Source organism: Anopheles funestus, chromosome 3RL (assembly GCF_943734845.2).
Source record: "Anopheles funestus chromosome 3RL, idAnoFuneDA-416_04, whole genome shotgun sequence".
Taxonomy (NCBI): domain Eukaryota; kingdom Metazoa; phylum Arthropoda; class Insecta; order Diptera; family Culicidae; genus Anopheles; species Anopheles funestus.
The window spans coordinates 84,457,566-84,483,442 of record NC_064599.1 but is presented as its reverse complement, the minus strand read 5'-3'; the positions used below and the strand labels follow the sequence as shown (position 1 = coordinate 84,483,442).

Below are 25,877 nucleotides of genomic sequence, written 5' to 3'. Positions count from 1 at the left end.
GAACATAGCACAAACCACTATCTACTTTCGGTTCGGGATGTGAGGTGGACATAGCGCTAGTCTTCACAAAACCGGATGCGCATCAAATCCCATACGAACAGCACAGTTCAAGCGTAGTTCAATTGTTTTGGTCGAAATAGAAAAAGAACAAAACCAATTCAACAGTTTCAACACACGAAACGAGGAGGTGAAAAAAACTTAAAAAGGAAAACGAGTTTGAAAAAAAAACAAGAGGTGATTTGTGATTTGACAAGATTTGAATTGATTTGAAGTTTGTCAACTGTTCGTTGCCTACGAAAAGGCATTACATTTCAAACGTCGAGAGAAAGAAAATGTATCAATGGAAAGGGTCGTTGTTGAATTATTCATTTGTTCATTAGCCGCTAAGCTTAAAGGTGACACATAGTAGGTGATTTGTCGATTTCTGGCTGCAAACTACCTTTGCAAAGTTTTCTCTAACTACTGGGGATTAAAACGTTCCTTTACGTTGTAATGATATCCTAAGGATAGATTATAGATTATTTTCATAATCAGATTGGTATTTAGGAACTAGTATTTAAAAGTAATTATATTTTATAATTTAATTCTCTTTTCAGGACTAATAACTACTACTGCTCGAAAGTTGGATCGAGAAAATCAGCCGGAACACATACTTGAGGTAAGTTAATGGTCATCAACAACTCTCCGTAGGTTGTTGTTAATGTTTAATAATGATAGCTTAAATTTGTTTTTGCTCCGTTAGAACGGCCTGGCCGTATCAAGACATATTTTACCACGTAGCAGGATAATCAGCCCATGCTACGGGGTGACGGTCCGGATGGGATTTGAACCCCAGTCCTGCCGCGTGGGCTGGCGCCGTTTATCACATACACCACCGAGATGATTAAATTTTTCATAATAATTGAATTCCAATTTTCTAGCAGTAAACTCAATAATAAAACAACATTGAGTAATTGTAAAGCTTTCATACTATTCATGACAACATAAATGTAACATATGAATAAATCCACATCGACATGAAACAAAAAATGAGCGCAAAAGAAACAAAACATGGTGATTTAATGCTTTCAGTCGTTAGAAACTTAAAACATATTCCAAAACTTCATTCAGAATTATATTGAATGGATTATATGTTTTTGGCTGAATATGGATCATGCTGTGCAAATATTAACTTAATACACTAATTCGAAGATTTTGATACACTAAATGGCTTTGTATCACCTACAATTAAAATCAATCAAAATCATTCCGAAAAGAAATGTAAAGTTGAATTTAAAAGGACATTTTCAAAAATGTAAAAAATAACAAAATAATTTGAAATATTCAAGTCTTCGCGACTAAACTCGCGTTTATTTTTACATAGTACGCAAAATTACAATAATCAATTAACAATCAATTATTAAAAAATCAAGCTTTTAATAATATAATCGCTATCGAATTTAGGGTGCAAATGAAAAAAGAAAATAGGCGTGCCCATACTGTTGAGACCGTTGACGTAACAGATTCTCACGGTACTGTTTTTCTTTACTGCAACGGTAGCTGCTCCTTAATCATTTGGTACAAAATGAAATTGCCGTCCATCGGCCGTACTCATTAATGAGAAATATATACAGCAGCGCCTAGGTTTCTTTCCTCTGATACCTTTTTAACGCTCTCCCAGACTAGCAATGGACGTAAAACTGTGCTTTATACTATTTTAATTTCAGGTCCTAGTGATGGACAATGGAGATCCGCAGCTATCGTCGACTACACGCGTAGTTGTACAGGTCGAGGATGTTAACGACCATGCCCCAGAGTTTGATCAGAAAATGTACAAAGTTCAGATACCAGCGAATGCCAAAATCGATCAGCCGCTGTTTCAGGTAGGTTCGGTTTTGTCTTCTTTGTATTGTTTCGTTATGTTGTTTAATCGTTGTTTTAAAATCTATGCCATACTTTCCATGATAACATGTAACACACACACATACAGTCGCTCCGATATAACTCATACAATAGGAAGTATGCGATGTTGTGTTTGTGAATGGATTGTTATCGGCAAAGTGCATCCTTTATGTTAGGTGTCTTTTTTATATATTCATTGTACATTCACTCATGAAACATATGCAACTCCTACAAAAACGGAAAACAAAAAACTCCCACTCGCTGGTTTCATTTAACACCCCTAATTCACATCATAGCTCATCGTTTTTGCATGCCCTAGTTCTCTCGCGTAATCGCAACGACCCCATATCTATTAATCATTCCTGACATGCTGACACGGAATGTTCATCCATCGAACGTTGAACTAGTCGCAATAGTCTTGTACGTTTCCTGCTCAACCATGCAACTGAATGCTACATTAATACATGGTGGTACCGCCATCTGTAGCCCTTAGCGATTAAGCGTTAGGCGGTCTCTGTATTGTTATTGTGGAGTCATCGTATTTCGTAGTTTTGTTTTTGCTTCTTTACGATTCATCAAAATCTTTCCTCTCGATACAGTTTATAACGCTTTCGGGGGGGATTTACTCCCCACTCCAAAATGAGCAGATTAAAACAGTTTCCCACGTAATACCTCACCGCATGTTCGACTAGGGGATTTTTGGGACGTCAGCACCACATTGCCTAAATTTCCAGTTTTGCGCCAGTTTTGCTGGAACTGGTAGAAAATATAACAAGTCGAGTTAGATCGTAAAAATTTAGCCGTGCCCTTATGTGTGCGATGTGCACAATCCATTTCCAACCAGGCAATAGAAAGGTGCTGGCTCAAGCGGCTTTCAAGTCATGAGAATGTGGGATTAGTTTCATAAAGCGTTAATCCTTTTCCAAGAGCGTAAGAGAGGCCCAACATTTTCCAAAAATCCACCCCTGTTTTGTGATGAAAATTGTCTAAACCAGCCGGGTAACATCAATGGCTTCCACCAATGGAACACCAATGGACTTAATATTAGGTTTAAAATGATTTTTTCTTTATACGAAGGTGACTTTATTATCATTCCAACTTTCTAAGAACATTCTCCAATAGGCATATCCTTTGTGTCAAATTAGCTGATTTCGTGCTAGTTTTATCACAGCAACCTGACACTTCTTGTGCCACTTTTGGAGGTTTTATTTAATTTAATTCGCATTCACATTTGTGGCTCGATATTTCATTCCCACAAAGGTGTGCATGGCTGTATCTTTTCCGGTGTTTATATCGAGGTCGAAGTTGCCTAACGAACGTCATCGTGCGACTTGCAAACGATTGCCAACCAGGGCAATCTGGTTTGCCTCACTCATTAAAATCTCATTTAGCAGAAAATAATAACATCCGAGTCTAATGGGCGTCGACCTACCATCGTTAGAGTTTCACCCCTAACAACCTAGATGCACCAAGCATTGGATCACCAAGCAAACATGAAGCCAATCCGTATCAGAATGTCGTGGTAGTGCTCACACATGTTCTATCCTATGGAAAATTTCAAGCATTCATTTCTAGCTGCTAGCAAAAGTTTTGTCGTTCAGTTCGACTAGCGATAAGGCATCATAGGATCCATGTTACGGATTGTGTTGTTTCCGGGTTTGCTTGGTTCGAGTAATCGAGTACATTCTTAGATAATTCTTTGCCAGCTGTCACACTTCTTTTTGATTTCTAATTAATTGTGACGTTTATCATCAACTATTTAGGGTATCTGTGAAAAATCAACACATAATGACGATTTCCATCATTTGACAATATATGTTAAATTTATTGCAAAAGGTATAACGAATTCTCTAAAGTGGTAAAATATGCGAGTGTTTTGAAAACTTTATCGGCATAAAATATGTTAAATCTTTTAAAATTGACGAAAGCATTGACTGAATAAAAATCCAATTACCTGTATTAGCAAACTGTTGTAACATGTTTGAATGTGTTTTTCCATTCAAAAATCAAATGTGAAATACTTTACTAATGCATACTTTCATGTCCTTGTAATGAATAGTTCAACCAACTTCAGATAATTAATTCCTCTGCCACAGCGGCTCACTTGCAAACGTTACCCATGAAACGATGCCCAAAACGTATTAAGTAATGAGTTGAATATAATGATGTGCAACAAACAAGAAGCTCACAAAATGGAAGAAACATGGGATAAAACATCAGTTCCTACACAGCAAAATGATTTATCGTTTGATGTTATTGATGTTGCTCCACTAGGAAATATTTGCTTGTTTTCTTCGTGTATTTTTCATCCCTTTCGGCGATTCTATTTTGGGATACTTTCTGGTGGCACTTTTATTCATTTTCGGTTAGGTTTTTGCCGTTAACACAGGCCATCTAACAGAACGTTTGTTAGTAACGTGTGAAGAAGATTAAATGATCCAGAAAGAAACGCACGAATAAGCTCTTTTGGTTTAATTAATTGAATGATAAAGCGGCATCTTTCCTCGTGGACTGCATCAGCTGAATTTCAATTAGAAGCACCTACCTCGGCATTAAGTTTGCTCGAATGGTCAAACTCCCATACTCAGATTTTCATTGTTTATTGGAACTAATAGGCGCCTCCATTACCCATAGTCAAATCGAAGATAGATGCTTCCGGACAAGGGTTGTGATATTTTTCATAATTGTAATCGCGATAAGAGAAGTCATTTTCTGTATGCTACTGTTTTCACTTTCACCTGCCGTTGGACAGGTTTTTCCGCACATTAACTGTTTCATTAAAGTAAGCATCCTTACTTTTGCTGCTTCCAAAAGTAAGGATAGTTACTTTAAAATCAGCTTCGCTTTTTAAAATCAGGGAAGCAAAATGTAACCATGTGTTAAAACAAACTGAGTTAATGCTTGGTTTGTTCCTTTCTCCACGCAGAAACGTTTCGAACTCCTCAATCGTCTTTAAATAGATACCAATACAAACAGCCTTGTGTCTGTTGCCTGTGTAATTTGCCTTTGTTGAAAAGCTCCCGCGCCAGAAAATTTTATTGGTTGCTTTAAAGTAGACTTTCGTGAGCGTACACATTTCTTTCTTTTTCACCTCTTGGTAACTTGTAAAGAAAATTATTCAACCGATTGTAATCTGTGCTTCTCTCATGCGCTTTACCAACCTTCAGGTATTTCCCCAATTTTCCCGTGCTGGTTGTTAATTACAAAATGCTTTTAAATTATGCAAAATAACTGCACAAGTGTATGTAGGTATGCTATAGCCTCCGTGGAAAATATTTTTTCTACTATCACTCGTATGTTGTTGCCGGGATGCTTCGTATGTTTCGTGAAAATCAGTGAAACGCACACGAACATGCGTCAACAATGTTTTCGGGAGAAAGGCCAGTTTTGCATAATGGATATGTTTCCCCTGTCCGCTAAATCGTTTGTGAGGTTATGGTAGCATATAAGCTTTTATTGGTTCAGAAATAGTTCTCGTTGGGAATGAGCAATACACATAATTTTACGCATGCTTTACACGTCAACACCTGAACGCTAGATGGTAGAGTGGTTTTACCCTTCGAAAGTCAAAACATCATTCCTACGCTTTGGAACATCATATCATACGCCAGGAAATCGCTATGCTTGCCTCGTTTATTCCATTATTCAAACGTCAATTATGCGTTATAAATTCTAAATTTACTCAGCCCAAATAGAAGAATACGGCTGCATATGTACGATGTTTCATCTGCTTCAGCTATGTATAGCGTTTGTGGTTAGTGAAATTGATTTACTCGCAAATGTCAGTTGCGCTATGAAGTTTCCGTGTGCTGCCGATAATACAACTCAGTCGATGTTCCATACAGTAGGATGTAAGTGGTACATTACCCAAACGTTAGTAAACCTTCCACATTAGCCTCTAGGCAAAAAGACAATTGGTACTTAATAGGTACAGTTACACGTTACGAATATTTGTTGGCGAATATCACTTATACACTCGTACTTAATAGGTACAGTTAAACGTTACGAATATTTGTTGGCGAATATCACTCATACAACAGAACAAATCAAATCATCACAGTACAAATAACATTTATAAGAATGTTTGGATTTTTTTCAGCGATCGTACATCACTATTTTTTCCTATCAGATCAGCAACCAAAGTTAAACCACTCAGGCTAGCTGTAAAAAGCAAAAGATTCATGTTATCGACACCGGATGATACGTTCTGAGCGAAAAAAGTGGTCAACACTGCTCAAATGCATCAAAATTGGAAAACAGATTGCAATACAGTAAAAATCATACACCCTTCGAATCGTGGAAGTAGAGTGTTATTGGATGACCATGTGTTATTGGACCTTATGATCATGTGTTATTAAACCATTGTGTGACTGGAGGACTTCACTACCGGTTGTGAATAGTTATTGAATTGTAGAATTTCAACTTCATTTTAACATTTGTTTATTCGTGTTAATGCGATTATGTAATGGTGATGTTATCCGTGAAGATATAATTGTTTCAGTGAATAGTAAGGAAAATTAAAATGAAACCTCTTGATTGATCTAGAGTATGCATAATTGCAAACAACTAACACAGAAATAGAGAAAAATATCAGCCATATATTGCTATACAATATTGCATATATCAGCAAAATATTGCTACTGTTACTACTCATTTACCCTTCATGGCATGATTGAGAGCATTAGGTTAGGTTTGACTACAACAAGCAAATAACTGTTGAGAGCAACGACTGTGAATTTCGTTTCCATAAAGTAAGAATAAGTAAGAACAGTGTGTAATTCTACAGGAAAAGCCTGATTTACTTCCATATTAAGCTACGGTTAGTTTTTATTATTTTTTTTTTTGTATTATAAATTTCGGTTAGCGTTGTACACTATACTCGATGTTGACGGTGACCATAACGGTAACGATTAAAATGACACTACTCTATCACTGCTCTATTATCTTCATTCTTGTCACCAGTCCCATCGACAAACGATTGGTTTTTAACGATGATTATGATCTGTTAGGATCCTATTATCCTAATGATGCAGACCGGTGAAAACGTATTTACTACGGGGCGAATGTCTTTATTTGCGTCTAAAATATTTAGAAATGCTTCCAAGAAATAACATGTTGAGAATGAACTAGGAATATACAAAAACATGCACAAGTTTACCTTATACTTGAGGTAAACTGAGAAATTTAATAAACCCATCAAATGTTCAGCTCCTTAACTCAATAAGCCAACTGTATTGTCACTCTAAATCACATTTTCATGTTTAAACATCCTGTTATCATGTTTGTCATCATGTTCTTGCCTTACACGTAAGAAAACATATTCATTAGCATCGTACAATCTTCTTTTTAATATTGCGCTGCATGATGTTTCATTACCTTGTCGAATCAGCATTGTTAATTAGTGTTATCTTAAATTAGCAGTACGTACTAAATATTTCTTGCACACTGCCTCTCTGCATTACGATTTCCTTCTCTTTTTTATTCAACTATTCCACACATGTCCTTTTCGTGAACCACAACCACTACAACGATATCAACAAATACACCTTCTGCTAACGCCGTTGCAAAACTACATCGACACAATAAAACATATTGAATTTTCGTTATTTTTCCTCTTGCACCTCATTGATGGCATTTGAGGGTATACAATTTGAAATTCAAATGATACCATGTGGCTTAATATAATGAAATCACTTTTGGTTCACACATTCTCACGACACGGATGTTTTATTCGCGCTATGGCCTCACACAGAATGATTATGCTAGCAGTGGGTATGCACCGCCTGAACTGGAACTCACCGAACCGATGCTGTCTGATCCGGATATTGAGCTGGACGACACGACGTGGGAATCGTTTCCAGAGAAAAACTTCAACAACTTGCAAGTTGTTTTTCGGGTAAAGAATGAATGCCTTGAATCTGTTGTTTCTTTTGTTTTAAACTTTTCCGGTTAATTTTTATTATTTATTCTTGTTGGCTATTCGTTCTTTCTTTTCATTAATTGTTTGTTTTAGCAAGCGTTATTATTATATTTTTTGTTTAGATTCATTTGTTTATGCTTTATAGTTATAGCAAAGCCTTTATCCGGTTTACTAGGAAACATATGTTTTTGGATATTGCTTATAACTGTTGTTGCCTTCCATACGCTTAAACTATTAATTGAATAGCTGATGATTTTATTTTTTATTTTAGGTAATATTCAAAAGCTACAAGTTTTATTTTTTTATCTGCTTTTAGCAATACGGAGTGAAAATTTTCAATTAAACATAAGAAAATTTCATCTTTTTGGACAAGCAATATTTCATAATGTTCTGAAATTTTCATTTGCAATTTACATTACACGGATTATGCACATGATAACATTACTGGATATGCTGAATGCTACATTCTTCAGTTTTTATGGTTCTTATTCTGTTTGTTCTACTACCATTTGAAATCATTTGTTTGATCCACCTCATTTCAAATCCTTTTCCAGTTACCAATTATGCATCATAGATAAACATGCAACAGCGTTCGATCAATTTTCTTATGTTATGTTTACCAACTACAAATCATAAGAAACGTAGGCATAGGAATTAGACGTTAGGTGTATTTTTATGGGTGGACTTACTTTTTATGTTTACTAAAGTTGTTTTCCACATAGCCGCGTGGTGAGTCCTTAGCTACGCGGGACAGTCTAGATGGAATTTGATACCTCGTCCTGTCGTATTGAACAAGCGTCTTTTTATGAGAAACACCTCCCGGGCTGCCCCAATTATGGGACTTGGTAGCAAGTTAAAATGTAGCAGGGGTCTCATCTCGGTAATTCGATTAGAGCTGCACGTAAGAACACTACCTTATTTGTGGAAACTGCCTGCATCCAAATTGCGAAGAACATAGGATTACAATTTTTTCCCGTGCGTGGAAGGTAATTTTTTTTACTTATGAGGGAAGTAATCCTAGCATGAAATTTGCCATACAGAGAAATGAAATTAGCCAGAAGTACTCTACTCTTTGTAAGTTTCTTTCAAACTGAATTACAAGCAACATGAAGCGATTTGGTTTCGTAAACACGATGGTCACCTTCATATCTTATACCTTATCAGTGTCAGCTTAGGTTTTGTGCAACTATTTCATGATACTTTCAATTCAATTCCTCGTCTCACCAAGGCTTATATTGTAAATAGTATGCCCGTCCGCCAGTCCAGTCCCAATGAAAGTACTACAAGACTGCGGCTTAAGAATAAGGCTTCGAAGTATGTATAACGAGCGCATGAAGGCATTAAGAGACCGGATCCAGTTACGGTCGGTAAAGTGCATGTATCATATCACAAACCACGCCAGGAAAGGGATCGTTCAATCTAGGACGGCCTCGAGAAATCGTTGGGCAGATGTCTTTGGCAATCGCCCGTTCTCTCCTCAACACCGAATTCAGTGGTATGGATGGTGTTTCATCGGTTGTACTTGTTACCTTGTTCGGTACATAAATTGTGACACTTGAAGGTTTGTTTTTGTTTTGATTTCACTACGTGCGGTTGTGGCAGTTTGGTAAATGACTACCTTTTTTTATTGAATGGTATGGTATGGTAAATGGTATAGCTTTGAGGAGTTTTGAGAATCCATCCATATCCATAAAATGCCAATAATAAATCCAACAGCTTGAGTTTGGTGATTTTATGTGTGTTCTTTTGCTGTTTGCAGGAAAAGATTTTTCGATTAGCTTATGTAATCGAATTTTCTATTGAATTCTTTCGTTAGTATGGCAACACAGTTGTTAAGGGACGATTTCTGTTTCACGAAATCAATCCACCAATTCAAGTAATTAAACTAAATTATATCTTTTAGATATAGTCCTGGCATACATATAAACAATTTTATTCGAATGTTGTTTGACGTGGTATTCTGGGGTAATAATTAACAAACAACCCTTAATCATTATTAGTGCACGCAATATAAGGATGTCAAATAGAGGAAGCAAATATAAAGCTTGGAAGAAGAAAGCAAATTTAAAAAATAAGTGAACTGCTTGTGCAGCATTTGGTATATATAGACACTACTAATGTAGTATATGGTATATGTAGTTGTAGAAAGAGCTGGTTTTGTATGGTATCGTTCGTAATTTTACCTTTACTTTATTATTCAAAAAGTAATTAAACTTAGTCTAAACATTTACTTATCTTAACATCGTCAGCAATAATCAGCATCTGTAGGTAAATATTTTCGCACCAAAATACGAAATCATTTATTATTTATTTGCATTGTGATTGAACCGTCATAGATATGTAATAATCTATCACGCAAATCCAGTTTCGTATATCACATATATTGATATATAGAACGAGTGATTGTGAATCGTTTAAAAAGTCTTAAAAATCCTCTAAAAACAAATCCGTAAACACCACATCATCAACTCCTCATTTTAATCACATCGCCGTATCCGTACGACAATTACGCATTGAATTCGCATTAAACATTTATATTTGATCGCTAGTCGTGGACGAGAATGTGAGAAAACCATACCCCGTTTGATGAATTCAGGTCGACAACATTATTACTAATATGCATCACCGGCTAGTTGCTGCACGCAAATTTGAATTGCTCATCAACTACAAGCCGGTAGCGTTATGTCCCCGAGAGATCATTTGTTGCTACGTTGACATATATTTCTATGACAGTTTACGCATGAATAATCTGATCTACTTCATTTCCACTACATGAGCTTGAAATGACACTCCTAAATGATCACGCCACTATATTCTCCTGGATGTTGCGAAAACCGCGTCGCCATTATGATATGCTGATCAATCAATATCTTTAGCTGGCGCTTTTGGTTTTTTCAGATGTTTTGATAGGATAGGATTGAAACATTTTCGTTCTACGGAACACTTTTAAAAATATGTTGCCAAGTGGAAGTACTATATGCAGTACATCATTTTACAGGGTATTTGAGATGGGATTGAAAATTAGAATAATTTTTGGATTATTTTCAAGTGGAAATGGAATATGTGGAAGCATATATAAAACCTTTGAACTATTTAGAGCTTTTGCGTGGTGATATCGGTTATGTTCAAAGCATTCTCAACTCACAAACTTTAAATGACTGGTGTGCCAGTCGAGAAAACTTTGCATAGAATCAATTTTACATTGAACAAGTTTACCTTTAGAACAAATTTCCAGAAGTTCGGAAGGTTACACACATCACATTTCATCTGTTTAGTTTGCGTACCGCTGAATCCGCCCCTGAACATGACTGCATATTGCTCTTAAATCCACAAAGAATTGCAATTATAGTTTAGATTATTCCAAACAACCGTTCATACACATTACAACATTAAGCATAGCAACATTAATACGAATGTGTGTACCAAATCCAAAAAACCCTATTTAATTTACTTTCGCTCGTAAAACTGAGTAAAACAGGCTGGTTATATCGTTTTCTACTCACAATAAGCTAATTTATTTGTTATTCATTTGCTTGCCAACGACAACACACACGCTCCTGTATGTGCCCGGTACTGATAGAAGAGTGTTTTCAATAGCGTAATCATTTCATCTCCGTGATTTTCATTCGAGCACATTCATTCCGGTTGTGTCAGTGTTTCTACTCAAGAACTGTGCTTGATTAATTCAATTATGTTGGAGCCTTTCTCGCGTCTTAATCCAGTGATGTCAGAAAGTACGCCACTAGGATCGGCGTCGCCGTTTCTTTGTTGTTCATTAGCATCGGATGTTTATATGTATGTGTATGTGTCCATATTTGCCTTCTTTTCAGATTCGCTTTTTAATGAACCTTAATTAGAGTTTATTTTTTGTTAGATCCTGTGTTCAGGAATCATTAGTGATTATGTTATTCTCGACAGACAACATTCGTGAGAGTGTTCCATTTACATTAATAAGAAAAAGTAAATTAAGCAAATATAAAATTTGTTTTCTTGTTTCTTTTTCATTCTTGAATCGGTATTTTTCTTGCTTTTATTTATTTCTCTCTTGTGCGTTGAAAGTTTCCTAATTTTCGTTTTTCCTCTCGTTAGCATTTCATTTTTACATGTTATGACAAAATTATTAATGCTTAAACAAACGCACCTCAACGAAGATCATTGTAACTACATTTGGAAAGAAAATAATAACTGTTAACTAGAATCATTTTTCTTCAATCCTCAAATATTTCCCTACCTAGGGAATTTGGTGAACCACATATAAGCACCGTAATCTGTCCACGTCAATTTTGCCTAAACAGCTCGAGTCTAGTGGAACAATAACAAAAATCTCTTAACGGAAGCATTAATCCAGGATAGATTTTTTTGTGTTCTAGCTGGATATAGCATAGTTCTGCGGATTATAAAAGGACCAAAGTATTTAAAAGCTTTAAAAGCTCTATTCAAAAACTACCATTATTCAGCTTTTCATTTTTATTTTGTATTTTTCTTTGGTGCCGATGTTGCGGACGCCTTTATCAGTGTCAATCATAACGAGGATTTGCCACAAAAAACCAATAAAAGAGAAATTATGAAAAATGCCTTCCTCTGCTGTCCTACATGGTCAATGGTATCTTAGTAGATGAGAAAAGAAAAGCTGTAGCAATAGCCCAAAAATATTGGTTTTATTCATTTTAACTTCCACACGCACAACGTGTGCGTATTCCAAAAGTAAATCTCTCGCGTATGTTTTTTTTGTTTTGTTTATTAACTTTTAAGTTAAGCGCACCGAACCTACCGAGTTTTTGAAATCTAAAACACATGTCGAAATATCCTATTTTTCTTAGGTTTATCTAATGGAGGTCGTTTTTGAAGGAATGTTTTAGTGTGATCCAATGTAGAGCTTGGAAGACTGAATGGATATCCATGAAACATAGAAGTAGTGAAAACAATAACTTAAATCCAACTTGACTTTGGAGTAATTTTCTTTTTGACGTTTCTCTTCATCAAAAATTACTGTGTTTTATTCATTGACAACATCTCAATTTCGTTTTTAACTTTAATCTTCTAGCGGTGGAAAGTTAAAAACGGTACCCGGCTTATAAAAATTATATTGTTTTAGATTCATTTGTCAAACAAAGGGAAATGCGTATCTTAGTACTTACCCATTTTAAGTCCCCTTATTTTTGTTTAATATAACAGATTATGATACTGGTGGGGCAATATGAATTTCCAAACCCGATCCTTAATGCTTAAAACGTGAGAAGGGATGTATACATAATCGTGATGATTTCATATTTCGTATTCGTTTCCACCAACACCAACATAACTGTGTAGGTAGTGAAATGTTGTCACTTCTGATTTCATGTATGTCTGATGACGGGAAACCATGTTACTTATTCTCCCCTTGGATGGTGCCGAAATACCATGGTAATATTTTACCAAAATGCCTTTAAGGATTCTCACACATTGCCAGAAAAAAAATAAAATATAAGCGGTAAACCGTCAGTATCCGTACAAACAACGAAACCTGCGTCAGAAGAATACATTGTGCCACCACGACCACCGCGGCGATAAGAGATCGAAAGGCGTATGCAAAAGTCATAAAAGAAAAATGCCTTATCTCGTCGCTGGTCGAAACGGAAAGTTTCCTGTATTTTGCAACACTTACACGTGGCCTCTCAAGCGTATTTTTACAGGGAAGTACGATATAAATACGCGCAAATAGCATATTACTGGGTAGTATGTAAATGCATGAAGCACAGGTGAAGCATCTGATAGTGCGCAAGAGTAAGAGCGGCAAAGTCAACTTAATCCTGGAGCAGGCGTCGAATGTCATGACATACCGGTTGTACAAAACAACACCCTATGTGTAGAGCCGGTAACGACGATGATGACGAATGACTAGCGGCTGGTTCGTTATCTGTTTCCATCCGGTGGTTGTCGGCAAAGAGAAACATCATGAGAAGTAACAGAACCACACACATACAAGTACAAGGCTACAAGTTGGTGTCAACGGATGAAAAACACGAGAAAAAGCAAAGACTTTTGCATATGCACAAATACTCGTTGGGGGTGTTAAATCTTCGCCGTTAACGATATATTTTCACACGTTGTTTTCTACAATGACAAAGTCATGTGCGGTAGAAGGAGGTCTCATGAAATAAGAGAGTGATAAAAGATTAACTCCAAATATGCATGCGAGTAAAAACAAGGACCTGCTGGATAAATTCTATTATGCTGAAATGTTTGCTATTTGTTTCTGAATAGAATATATTTTTCAATATGAAGCGCAATGCACTACTTCGGATGGTAAGCTTTCCAAGCTCAAGCGTGAGTACAGTCTCGTTGGTCGAAGTGAAGTTTGCAATTGACTTGAATAAAAACAAACAGGATATGAAAGAGAATGTCTGTATTCGCAATTTTTCTGAGCTCACTTTTGTCAGAATGCTAGAAAGAATATAAGAAGCTGTTACACAATTCTGTATGAAACTCCCGAATCATCGTAAGAAGACATTAAAGGGAGCATTAAGATTTGGATCTGATTTCAAAGCAGTGTAGATATTCAAACATAATTTTGACGTGCCATATATATGGCATATATATATATATATATATATATATATATATATATATATATATATATATATATATATATATAATTTTTTTTTTTAATATATTAAATTATATTATTATATATATTATATATAAATAATGTAATAAATAAATATTAGTTGTGAATATTTAGTTTTGTTTTAATTTGTCATTCACAACTTAATTAGTATATTTCCATAGTTTGACTAATGATGTTGATTTTTATTTTATGAACCAACAGGTACTTGCGACCGATCAAGACATCGGTGAGAATGGTCGTGTTACATATTCGATCAAACCGGGCCGAGGGAAAGCTAAAAAATTCCGTATCGACCCGGACACCGGTGTTATTTATGCGGCTCGAACGTTCGAGGTGGACACTGAATATGATCTTCTGGTACGGGCGGAAGATCATGGAGTGCCTAAGCGATCACAGCAAGCCCGTGTAGTCGTTGCTGTTATCGGTGTGCCGCTGCAGTCAGAAAATTCACCAGTAGTGAAAACTGGTGATCAGCACGTTGAGCTAACGGAGAGCGATGTGCCCGGATTTCTGGTAACACTGATACAAGCATCTGACGTGGATGCAGAACAGCTGTGGTACGATATCGTTGGTAAGTCGGGAAATATTTTTATCTCTCAAATTAATGTACCTTAGTCATACGGCCAGGCCGTCCTTATTAAAATAAAAAATGTACCATTGAATCCGATTCGTGTATTAAATATATGATTGTATCGGATAATTTACGCTTTATATTTAACAGGTGGTGATGAACGGAACGAGTTTTATATTGGACGTGATAATGGTAACGTCCTGCTAGCAAAGTATCTTGATTGGGAGCGGCAGCGTGAGTATAACATCACGATTAGCATCTCTGATGGGGTACACACGGTGTACACCCAACTCTATGTGTCCGTGATTGACATTAACGATCATCGACCGGAGTTCACCGAGTCGGTGTACCGTGTAGATATCTCCGAGAATATCGAGGAAGGCATGGAGGTTCTGCAACTACACGCCACCGATGAAGATGAGGATAAGAAACTCTTCTACAGTCTGCATGCCGCACGAGATCCAGTTTCGTTGAAACTGTTCCGAGTTGACTCCGTCAGTGGTAGTATTGTGATGGCACATCGCCTCGATCGGGAGACGCTCGCTGAGCATGTACTAATTGTAATAGTTAAAGATCAAGGAACACCTGCCAAACGCAACTACGCTACCGTCATCATCACCGTGCACGATCATAATGATCATGCACCAGAATTTACTACTAAAATCGTTCAGGGTAAGGTGTACGAAACAGCTGTGGTTGGCACACAAGTCGCACAGGTGTATGCTATTGATCGTGACATTGGAGATAACGCACAGATCACCTATGCAATTGTCAGCGGTAACATTGGAAATGTGTTCGGAATTGATCCAGATATGGGTGTGATTAGCGTGGTAAAGCAACTCGACATCAGCACACTTTCCGAGTACATGTTGCAAGTGAAAGCAACTGATGGTGGAAAACCGGCGCTTACCGCACAAATACCAGTGCACATCATGATCAGTATGGCAGACAACGCACCACCACGCTTCATAATGAATGATCCGGCGTCAGAAATTTACGAAAATCTGCCTATCGGGACGTTTGTGATTCATTTAGAAGCACGAAGTACCTCATCGCTGCTCTTCCAAATCATCGAAGGAAATTTGGGTGATATGTTCTTCATTAATCCTTCTACTGGTGTTATCACAACGAAGGATTTACTTGACTACGAACGTAACAAGTTCTACAATCTGACTGTGCGAGCGACAAACATGGCGTCTGCGTCAGCAACCTGTGCGGTGATAATAAATGTGCTCGATAAAAATGACAATGTGCCATACTTTGAGCAACAAGTGTACCGTGGTGAAGTGTCCGAAGCTGCCCCGATAGGATCGTTGGTGTTAACGCTTTCAGAATCCTTGGCGCAAAATGTAAACGGTAGTGCGGGAATAACAATTATGGGCTCGCACAATCATCTGGTGAACGCTTCCTTGCCCTTGGTGATTAGGGCTAAAGACGAAGATTCAGGACTGAATGCACTGTTGCACTATGATATCCTGGATATGCTTCCGCGAAGGTACTTCCATATCGATTCAAGTACTGGTGCAATCAAGACGATTATGTTTTTGGACCATGAAAAGATACCATTCTTCAGTTTTCATGTAAAGGTGAGTAATGATGGTAATTGTGCCATTACAACTTAGTCATAACATTTTTCAATCATCTTATCATCTTCTGTTGCATTACAACCTGTAGCAAGGTTTTTTCTTGCTGAAGATAATCAGTTTTTCCTGAGGGGAACGCTTCGAATCAGATTTGGTATCGCTACTGTCGAATGAAAGACCGACGCCTCTACCACCTGTTCCGCCGGGCTGCGATGGAACCCTTCGAAACCTAATTATATTATTATCCTTATCAATTTTCCGCTCTCATTTCTGGAACTACCCTAACTGCCTACTATTTTTCATTCCACCCTGTTATAACCTTGATTTGTGTTCAAATTAAAAGTTACTTTATATGGAATGTTCTTAGTATAGAAAATATGTTGTATTAATTAGAACATTTTCATCTAATCTCGATAGGTAACTGATCTTGGAAATCCACGTCTCACGTCTGAACTAACAGCGGAGGTTCGCATCAACATTACGGACGTTAACGATTGTGCACCAACATTCACTCAAAATGAATACAACGCAACGCTGCTGCTTCCAACGTATGCCAACGTAGCCATACTACAGGTCAACGCAGTCGACGAAGACAGCTCCGAGAATTCCACTCTTCGCTACGACATTATCGAGGGTAATCGAGACGGTGTGTTTACTATTGATGCTGCAACTGGTATCATCACAACGAGAGATGTTGAAAGTGTTGGTACATCTTATCGGTTAGCTGTTCGTGTCTCAGACGGCAAGTTTACCAAAGTAACACAAGTAAACGTCAATGTGGAATCGTCAGAAAACTCGGGGCTCATCTTCCAGCGACCAACATACGAAGGTTCAATCGTGGAGAACAGCACCAAAATCAGTACCGTTGCCGTTGTAAACGTGCTTGGCTCCACTTTGAACGAACACATCGAATTTAGCATCCTTAACCCAACGGAAATGTTCCAGATTGGACTAACTTCCGGTGCGATTCAAACTACTGGTTGTAAGTTTGACCGGGAAGTGCGCGATAACTATGAGCTAATTGTGGAGGCACGCTCACAGCAACCGGATCGTGAAAAGCCACGGGTTGCGCACGTCATAGTAAACATCACAATATTGGATATTAACGACAACTGTCCGATGTTTGTGAACTTGCCTTACTATGCTGTTGTCTCAGTGGATGACCCGCGGGGATCGGTTATCACGAAAGTGCACGCACTCGATCTCGATAGTTTCGAAAACGGCGAAGTTCGGTACGAAATGAAGCGTGGTCATGGGGAACTGTTCAAGGTGGACCGTAAAACCGGTGAGGTGACGCTCAAGCAGACACTCGAGGGACATAATCGCGACTACGAGCTTCTTATATCAGCGTACGACGGTGGAATCACTCCCTGCTCGACTGATGTTACTGTACACGTAAAGGTAAGGCTTCATTTTCCGACTCTTTTCAACTAAATTTATTCGTTCGAGTTCATTGAGTTGGTTCAATTGGTTCGCTTAGAGGTTTGAATCCCCTTCAAGACGATGATACATCTGGTAGAGGCAAAAAACAGACCCTAATAAATCAGGAAGTTTTTCAAGAGGGACCGTTATGTTACCGTTCGTTTGGAACGGTTTTCACAAACTGTTTAGTGAGGTTTCTTATTGTCGTCCTTTAACATCTATCATTGTATCCATCCTGCTAACACGGAGTTTTACGGTTAAAATAACATTTTGTAACACAACCTAAGGGATTTTTTTTTCTTTTACAAACCCTATATGAGAACAGAATGTATCATGAATTATGGACGTGTTCACACGTCCATTGGTTGCGGATGGACAAAAATTCTTTTTGTGTATAGCTGGTATACAACACCATATCTATCCATTCAGTCGTTGCTTATCAACGTGAAAATACTCTTCCGGATTTGGTTGCGACCTTTTCATCAGGTCAGGACCGATCAACCAATGAAGCGATACAAAGTAGCATGGGTCTTCATTCAGGATAGCATAGTTATGGCACCATTGGTGTACAAGACTACTTGGCTAAAAAAAAGGGCTAAGGTATTGTGCGGAGTACAACGGATTGCCCTTAAGGGTGAACATAGTATCGTTTCGTTCGCTTATGATTGAATGGAATCATTAATCAAGTTATATACAGCCTATACCGTTGCTGTATTAAGGAACTTATGAATAACTTTAAACCATTTCCGGCCATCTGTATTGCTACCTGTTTTGGTGTTTTTATTATCTATTCGCTTTTGTTGCCTGGTCGTATATTTCACACGGCACAACTTCACAATTTCCGTTTAGTTCCTCAAAATCTGCCTTATTTTTTCAAGATGACACTACGACACGGAAAAATTTATCAGTAGGTATCTATGACTGGTTTATTCGTTTGCTCGTCCGGGCGTGGCCCGGTGAGAGTGTCATAGCTTCGCCGATCTTACACGCCAGGACCGATCCCATCCAGTCCGTTTTCCAATAACAGTACAAAAATAGGCCATTTTTGCGGCTGATAGGGTCCAGGCTAACTGGGAAAAATAAGTCCAGTAAGGAGTTGGGTATTTATGAAGGCAAAAGTTTATGTTTATTGTAGAAGAATGTTATTTCTCTCCTGTTTTTTTTTATTTTTAATGATATTTTTGGAAAAGAAATATTTGTTCCCAAAGTTCATAACACGATGTCAAAATACAACGCCTTTTATGTACTATTTGGAAGTAAAAAAAATCAATTTAGTATGATGTGTTGCCTCAAAATAGTACCGTTTCCGACATTTTCATATAATGTGCATTTGGCCGAAGCGCAAAGCAAAAAAATATAGAGAGAGTAGAGCATGTCCTCCCCTTAAAATCATGTTCAGTTGCAAATAGAACATATGGCGGGTACCTGAAAGACGCACATCGCCTTTTTGTTAGGGATACGATATCGATTATTGAATTCAACTTACACATGCTTTAGACCGATTGATTCGTCAGCCGCTATTGGACATAAACTTTACTTATATCATCTTGTTTTTTTTCCTTTTTCATTCTCCTTATATATTTCACATAGGTGATAGATAAATCGATGCCGGTATTCAGCAAGCAATTCTACTCCGACACAGTTGCGGAAAATATAGAGCTACACTCACCGCTGTCGGTTGCCATCCAGGCGGAGAGTCCGCTAGGCCGGAAGCTGATCTACAGCATCGTAAAGGGCAACGAAATGGAGGAGTTTACCGTCGATTTCAACACAGGTAAGTCACACAGAATGTAGAGGCCAAGGAATCCGTGTAGTGTAGGGTGCTGAAACAGAATCGATGAAAATTTAAAAAGGAAGAGGTTGGTGGTGATTGCGGTTTAAAAATCACTCACCCCCTTAACATACATACACACCAGTCACCCGATAAATTAGTATTGAACTATCGGACGGTCATTCTGCTTTTTTTCATTTTGTGCTGAGCGAGACTTGGTTCTTTGTACCGGCTACTTTATATGTATGTGTCAGTGTCGGAATCTTGAAGAAATGTTTCACTTACCCATTCGAAACCAGTTTCCGATGCAAAGAAACCAATCCACTAAGCAACGAACAGTACAGTTGAAGAGAATTAAATTCCCTGATATACCGCAACATCCCTTTCTGCTCCGACATCTCTTATTCCAGGTATGTGTTATAATTTTCACTCTCTTTCAGCGAGTTTCAAAGTTCGTCGCATTCTCAAGCAATTTTGTTCAAAAATATAACTTATCTTTTTTTTGTTGTTCTAGGTTCATTTTCATATTTTCGGAAAATGAAAACAACAATTCTATCGTTCATTATATATAGACAACACTAAATAATTACCCCCACCTGCGAAACTGTTATTTGTACCAATCGTTCAGTACCACCCGGTTCATTGGGCTGTTATTACTTAAACTTTTCAATTTCTTGTTTCGACAATAAACTTTTTATCTTTCTTCTTCATTATTTCTAACAATCATCAGTTTTCGTATGCATATTCGATTCTGTTGTAAAATTTTCGAGGTTGGAGTTTAATAAACTTCCGAACCTTGCACAAAAACTATTAAACTACCGTTTCTTTACTTTCACAGGGAGATATTTCACAAATTTACAATTTTGTCTCAATGTGTTTGTCACATATGTACCTCCACCACCTGCATTGCATTGCTGGTATTAAAAACTTTGCAAAAGATACGATTTGAAGCAAATTATTTTCCAGTACATTTTTCATGTCAATCGAATTATATTGTTTCGGAAAAGTTATTATGCTGTAAACTTTGTCTACAATACTTTAGCAATAATGTTCGATTGAATGTCGATGCTTATACAATGTGTAAGAGATATTATGTATATAAATTTACCAATCTTATCAACATTGTTTTTATTATTCTTCAGTTTGTTACTACACTTAAATCAAGTAGAACTAAGCATTTTCATTGCATATGTCCGTACTGTTGAGTGCAAAGGAAGTTTATTCGAGGGAAAAAAAAATTGCTGCAATCTTTGCTTTTCCCTTTGTTTTCGTTTTGCAAGATTATGTTTTCTCCCTTTAAATAACTTAATAAGCACTCAAACTACTAGAAACCATGATTTTGTATAGACAGACATACATACGCACCAGTCGCATCAGGCTAGTGGACTTTGTTCGTGATTCCGTAACGAACGAACGTCTTATTTTCCGGTTAAGTTGCTTCACCCAGCCGTACCAGAACCGATCAAAACACAATCATCCAAGCTTTCCGCCGTTTTGGCTTTAAATTGTTTAGAGCTTGATTGTGCAACCTACTCCAATGATGTGGCTCAAGAATATCATCCCTCACGTGTAATAGGAAGAACTCTACTTGATAAAAGGTAAAATGAATCACATTGGCAAGTGGTTCTAGTGACCAAACGACACTAGAATGAATGTAGACCTAGACGAGAAGAAAGCGTATTGTATCGATCCGTGATTGGAACAGCGATTTAAGAAGAAAAACACGATTTATGTGACTGTCGATATTGATGAGAAATTTATATTCATGTATGGGAAAAATATTTTTAGTAGTCCATACCGCCTTTGTAAAATGAGTTGCTATAATTTTTTGCCGTATTAGGAATAGCTATTTTTGGAATTTTTAGTTCGAACAAATTAAAGTGAGTTTCATGTATTATCGCCTGAGGCAATCGATCATATAATCCCCCTAGACATCGCGGCCTTAACACCCACCGTTACATTAACCATTGGAAGAATACATATTAAATCCTAAAGGTCTCTTAATTTTTTTCAGCATCTTATCATCAGAATGTCGATTTTATATTTATACATACCAAATAAACAATTGAAATAATAATAACGTAAATTTATAAAACTTTTTATAAATGATATAAATTTGATATTAATTTGTACCTGTTCTTTAAATATTCGTCTAAATTTATTGTAATCGATTATTCAAATTAAGGTATAATGAACTAGTACAACAGAATACAATCTAGTCAGATTTCCGATTGTATGACTACATGTGAAAGAATTTTTGCTGTTTTCCTCCAAATGAGCCAAACCTTGTGACAATGCATTCCAAGCAAGAGAAATATAACCCCATTTTTTTAGGTTGGCAAAAGAGAAAAATAACAATTTCTTTTTTTGTCAAGATACCTTTGAGAGATCAAATCCTGTATATTACAATACGAGTCATGATACAGTGATATTCAACTAGAGTTGTCATTTCAACGCTTTTGCGTTGACCTATGTTTATTAAACGTCGTCCTTCGCTTTTCCATATCAATTACCATTTCCATTATCAATTTTTTTTCTATATCAATTCGGTGGAATATGTTTTTTAAATCATTGATAACATTTCTCCTAACTACGATGGTAGTAAAAATCCAATATTGCTTTAATAGCTATTTCGAGCTTACAAAGATATTTTGCAAAATAGTGGATATGTAAATAAAATTCATCTATCGCTTCGACGTGCTCCGAGTGAATGCATTAGGACGCTGTTTGTTTCGCATTTCTTAAATGGACAAGATATGTTATATCGTAGAAAGGAAAGCTAAGATTGAATTTTCATCAACAACATATTTTTCTCCGCATTCTTTGAAATGAATATTGTGTTTTTTATATTTTTCTTACTCCTTTGTCATTCTTCTTCACATCATTATGTCCGCGCTCAAGCTCCGGACAGTACCAACGGGCCATGTGAGTATCATAAAACAGGAAACAAAAAAGAGCATTGCATCAAATCTCACTATTCGTGTTACGTCAATGTATTTTATCTGTCGTTGTGTTGTGTTTAAGTTTGTGTCGTGTATTATTCACATGTGTACCCTTTTCTTTCACTCATCATGATCCTAATGTATCATCACAACGAACTAATATGCTTACCAAAGTGTTCACCTGCACACCAATTCGCTATGAATGATGCACAAGTCCGGATGCGTGATGCAAATATGCAATATTATTTCCCCCCTCTTAAATTAGCTTGCCTTAGTTAAAACATATATAAAGTATATTCATATTGTCATTCTGTTGTCATTAAATGTGTTCGATATCTATTCATCTATGATTTAACATCGAATAATATTTGTTTAATAATAACAGAATAATAAAATCTGCCATTTGTTTTACACCAAAAATTTTTCGGCTCAAATTTATACGTATCGGACGCGTTCACCAAAGTTAATTTTATTTATAATGTCGTCAACCAATAATGTATTATGTTTATGCAGCTGTTATGTATTATGTACAAAGTAAGCTTATGCATTTGTGGTTACAGTGGTGGTAAATGATTTCATACAGTGTTATCTTATGTAGTGTTTTCAACTTCATAGTTTAGATTCCAAATTTGGTATGAAATTCGAACTGAACTTTCTCTATCTTACACAAGACTAGGTGCCGGTGGATTTCGAACCGCAAATAGTGAAACGTTAGGCCAAAAAAAATTTATGTTAGAAAATCGCTTACAACGATACTTTCGTCGCATATGTGTTATTTCCCATGTACAATTTTAAAGATTGGAACATTCATTCGTAGCTTATGTATTAATTGTGAATAAAAGGATCTTGAGGTATCAACAAGTAATTCAAGCGATTGTATAAAAACTTTAAATGCAATCCATTTAAAAACGGATGGTTTTAACGCAGTTTTGTATAGCTGTTTACAAGGGAAACAGAGCAATTTTTGCTTTATTTTATAAACATATTATGTTTACAGTGTTCCGAATTGAAACCAAAAACTCTCTGAAAGCACAATTGGCTTGTTGTTGTGACGTTGTTTCAATAATCCCAACCCATTTCATGTCTTTTGAAATTCTGCGTGTGTGCTGAATGGATATTCCGTATGATACAATATTATTTTACTATTGTAGCAAGCATCAACCAGTTTTATATATCCTGTATGGTTTAATGTGTTACTTCAAACTTGCCGTTCAACCATGTTGTTGGTTCTAATTTTTTTTTATAAAATTTGTATTAGCATACATATTTACATACAATAAATAAACATTGAAACATTGAGGAAAAAATAAAAGAAAAGTTTTTAACAGATAGTGTGTATACATACATACACAACATACATGGTTCTAATTAGAGAACAAACATCATAAAGGTGTTGGTTTAATCTCGCACAAATATTAAAACAAAAAATAAATATATAAATCAAACTTTTATCAAACATTCAGGCAAAGGGTTGAAATATGCAAACCCAAACTGTGACATTCTCAAAGCTTCAATCTGTAGAACGCACCCAGAAGCCCGTTTTCTCTGCTGTCTAGCTTTTATGAATAGAAGATGGACCGTGACATCCACTCGCAGTCATGTTATTAACTTATTTATTTTGTAGTGGCGTTAGTTCCCTTGTTGAGTTGTGTTGTTGGCAAATCGAGCTTTTCGCTTTTAATCGGATACAGTAGAGCAGATAACATGAAGTTTTTTTTACCATATTGTGAAAACACAATAGACAGAACTTTTTCATGACATAACTAGAAAATAGACATACCTTTTCTTGACGAAAAAAACGATACACACATACACACTTCAATTCACTTTGGCACATTTATGACACCACACTTACGTACACTGGCCAAAAAAAAAATTTAAGCAAAAAGCAATAATTTCATTAAAAAATAAATATCACTTTTTTCAAAAAAAAACACAAACAACACTACATTTTTTCTGAACACAAATCACATGCACACATCAATGCGCTTTAGGACATTTAAATCACCACACTCGCCGACACTGGGCCCCTTTTTAAATTAAAAGAATTCACGCAATAAGCAATAAGCTTATTGAAAAATAGATATCTACACAATAGAAACTTTATTCACCAAACAAAAACCAACACGAGCACAATGGATGGGAGCCGCTTTCCACAACATATACTGAAAGTTTTTTTTTCAAAATTTTATAAACAGGCCAAAGCTAACATGGAGGTTACGAAAGAAAAACAACAAACACCACAGGTTTAGGGCATGGTTTTATGATAAAAATCGTTGGCGAAATGTCCAGCCCAACACAAATGTAAATAATTTGCATGCTTAGTACACGCGCTGAATATAAATTTCCTCACACCCACACACGTACCCTCCGGCGTAGCGTGCAGCAAACTACGGTGACTACAATGATAACTTTAATGTTACAGTAAGAACGCAAGAACATACAGTAAGAGCTAGATGGAACAAATCTTGTTATCGCTTAACCAAGATCAACACGATACCGTTAGAGCTGAAACATCACTTTTTGGTACCCAAAAAAATGTCTTGCACAATTTTTGTGTACAAAGAAAAGACGCCGCTTTACAGCAAGCACGACACAAACGTATTGCTATCCGATCGTTACTGATCACAGGTTTTCCTTAGCTCATTATCATCATCTCTTCGTAATCGTTTCGTTATCACGACACACCTACACAACTATAATTGGCGAAGCGGCTGACTCTCGATTTCTCCTATTCTTTCGGACACTCTTCGCTCCTGGTTGAGAGACGAATAAAAAAAAGCTTCGTAAAAACAATTCAACAACAACTCTTTGCTCCTCTTGATCAAATCCGTTCTTATATTTATAACATGGAAAATGTAGGCACTTTTTAACACTGTTTAATAACATAAAACACTATTGCTGTTAACTCTTTCAAAAAAATTCTACTAATCATCTATCAAGTTAATTGCTTTGTTGTTAAAGTTAGATTAATGTTTTTAATTTCACGCTTAATTTAATTTATTTGCCTAAAGGGCCTGAAATGGCTGATATGTAACAAAACATGTGATGAGAAAACGTTTCTAAGTCAAACAAACTGTTTTAATGTCTCATCTCTTCGATACAGCACGTATACGCATTTAGAGGTCTAATATCCTACACATGTTCAACTTCCTAGTGCTATCGATTTTAATTTGAAGC

General features: G+C 36.6%; 1 protein-coding gene and 1 long non-coding RNA gene across 10 annotated transcripts in view; one reads left to right on the top strand and one right to left on the bottom strand.

Annotated features, from left to right (window-relative positions):
• The window catches only part of LOC125768451 (uncharacterized), a 109,806-nt gene that overhangs the window by 20,279 nt on the left and 63,650 nt on the right, over positions 1 to 25,877 (bottom strand). The window lies entirely within an intron of this gene.
• The window catches only part of LOC125768437 (fat-like cadherin-related tumor suppressor homolog), a 102,804-nt gene that overhangs the window by 59,977 nt on the left and 16,950 nt on the right, over positions 1 to 25,877 (top strand). For 4 of the 7 annotated variants that reach the window (XM_049436066.1, XM_049436068.1, XM_049436065.1 and 1 more), the window contains exons 6-13: positions 597 to 658; positions 1,707 to 1,862; positions 7,634 to 7,777; positions 14,610 to 14,979; positions 15,130 to 16,565; positions 16,980 to 17,963; positions 19,575 to 19,758; positions 22,657 to 22,680. In XM_049436066.1, coding sequence (XP_049292023.1) covers positions 597 to 658; positions 1,707 to 1,862; positions 7,634 to 7,777; positions 14,610 to 14,979; positions 15,130 to 16,565; positions 16,980 to 17,963; positions 19,575 to 19,758; positions 22,657 to 22,680 — 3,360 coding nt within the window. The remainder of the gene's footprint in view (positions 1 to 596; positions 659 to 1,706; positions 1,863 to 7,633; positions 7,778 to 14,609; positions 14,980 to 15,129; positions 16,566 to 16,979; positions 17,964 to 19,574; positions 19,759 to 22,656; positions 22,681 to 25,877) is intronic. The other 3 variants (XM_049436070.1, XM_049436069.1, XM_049436072.1) reach the window with 3 other exon arrangements.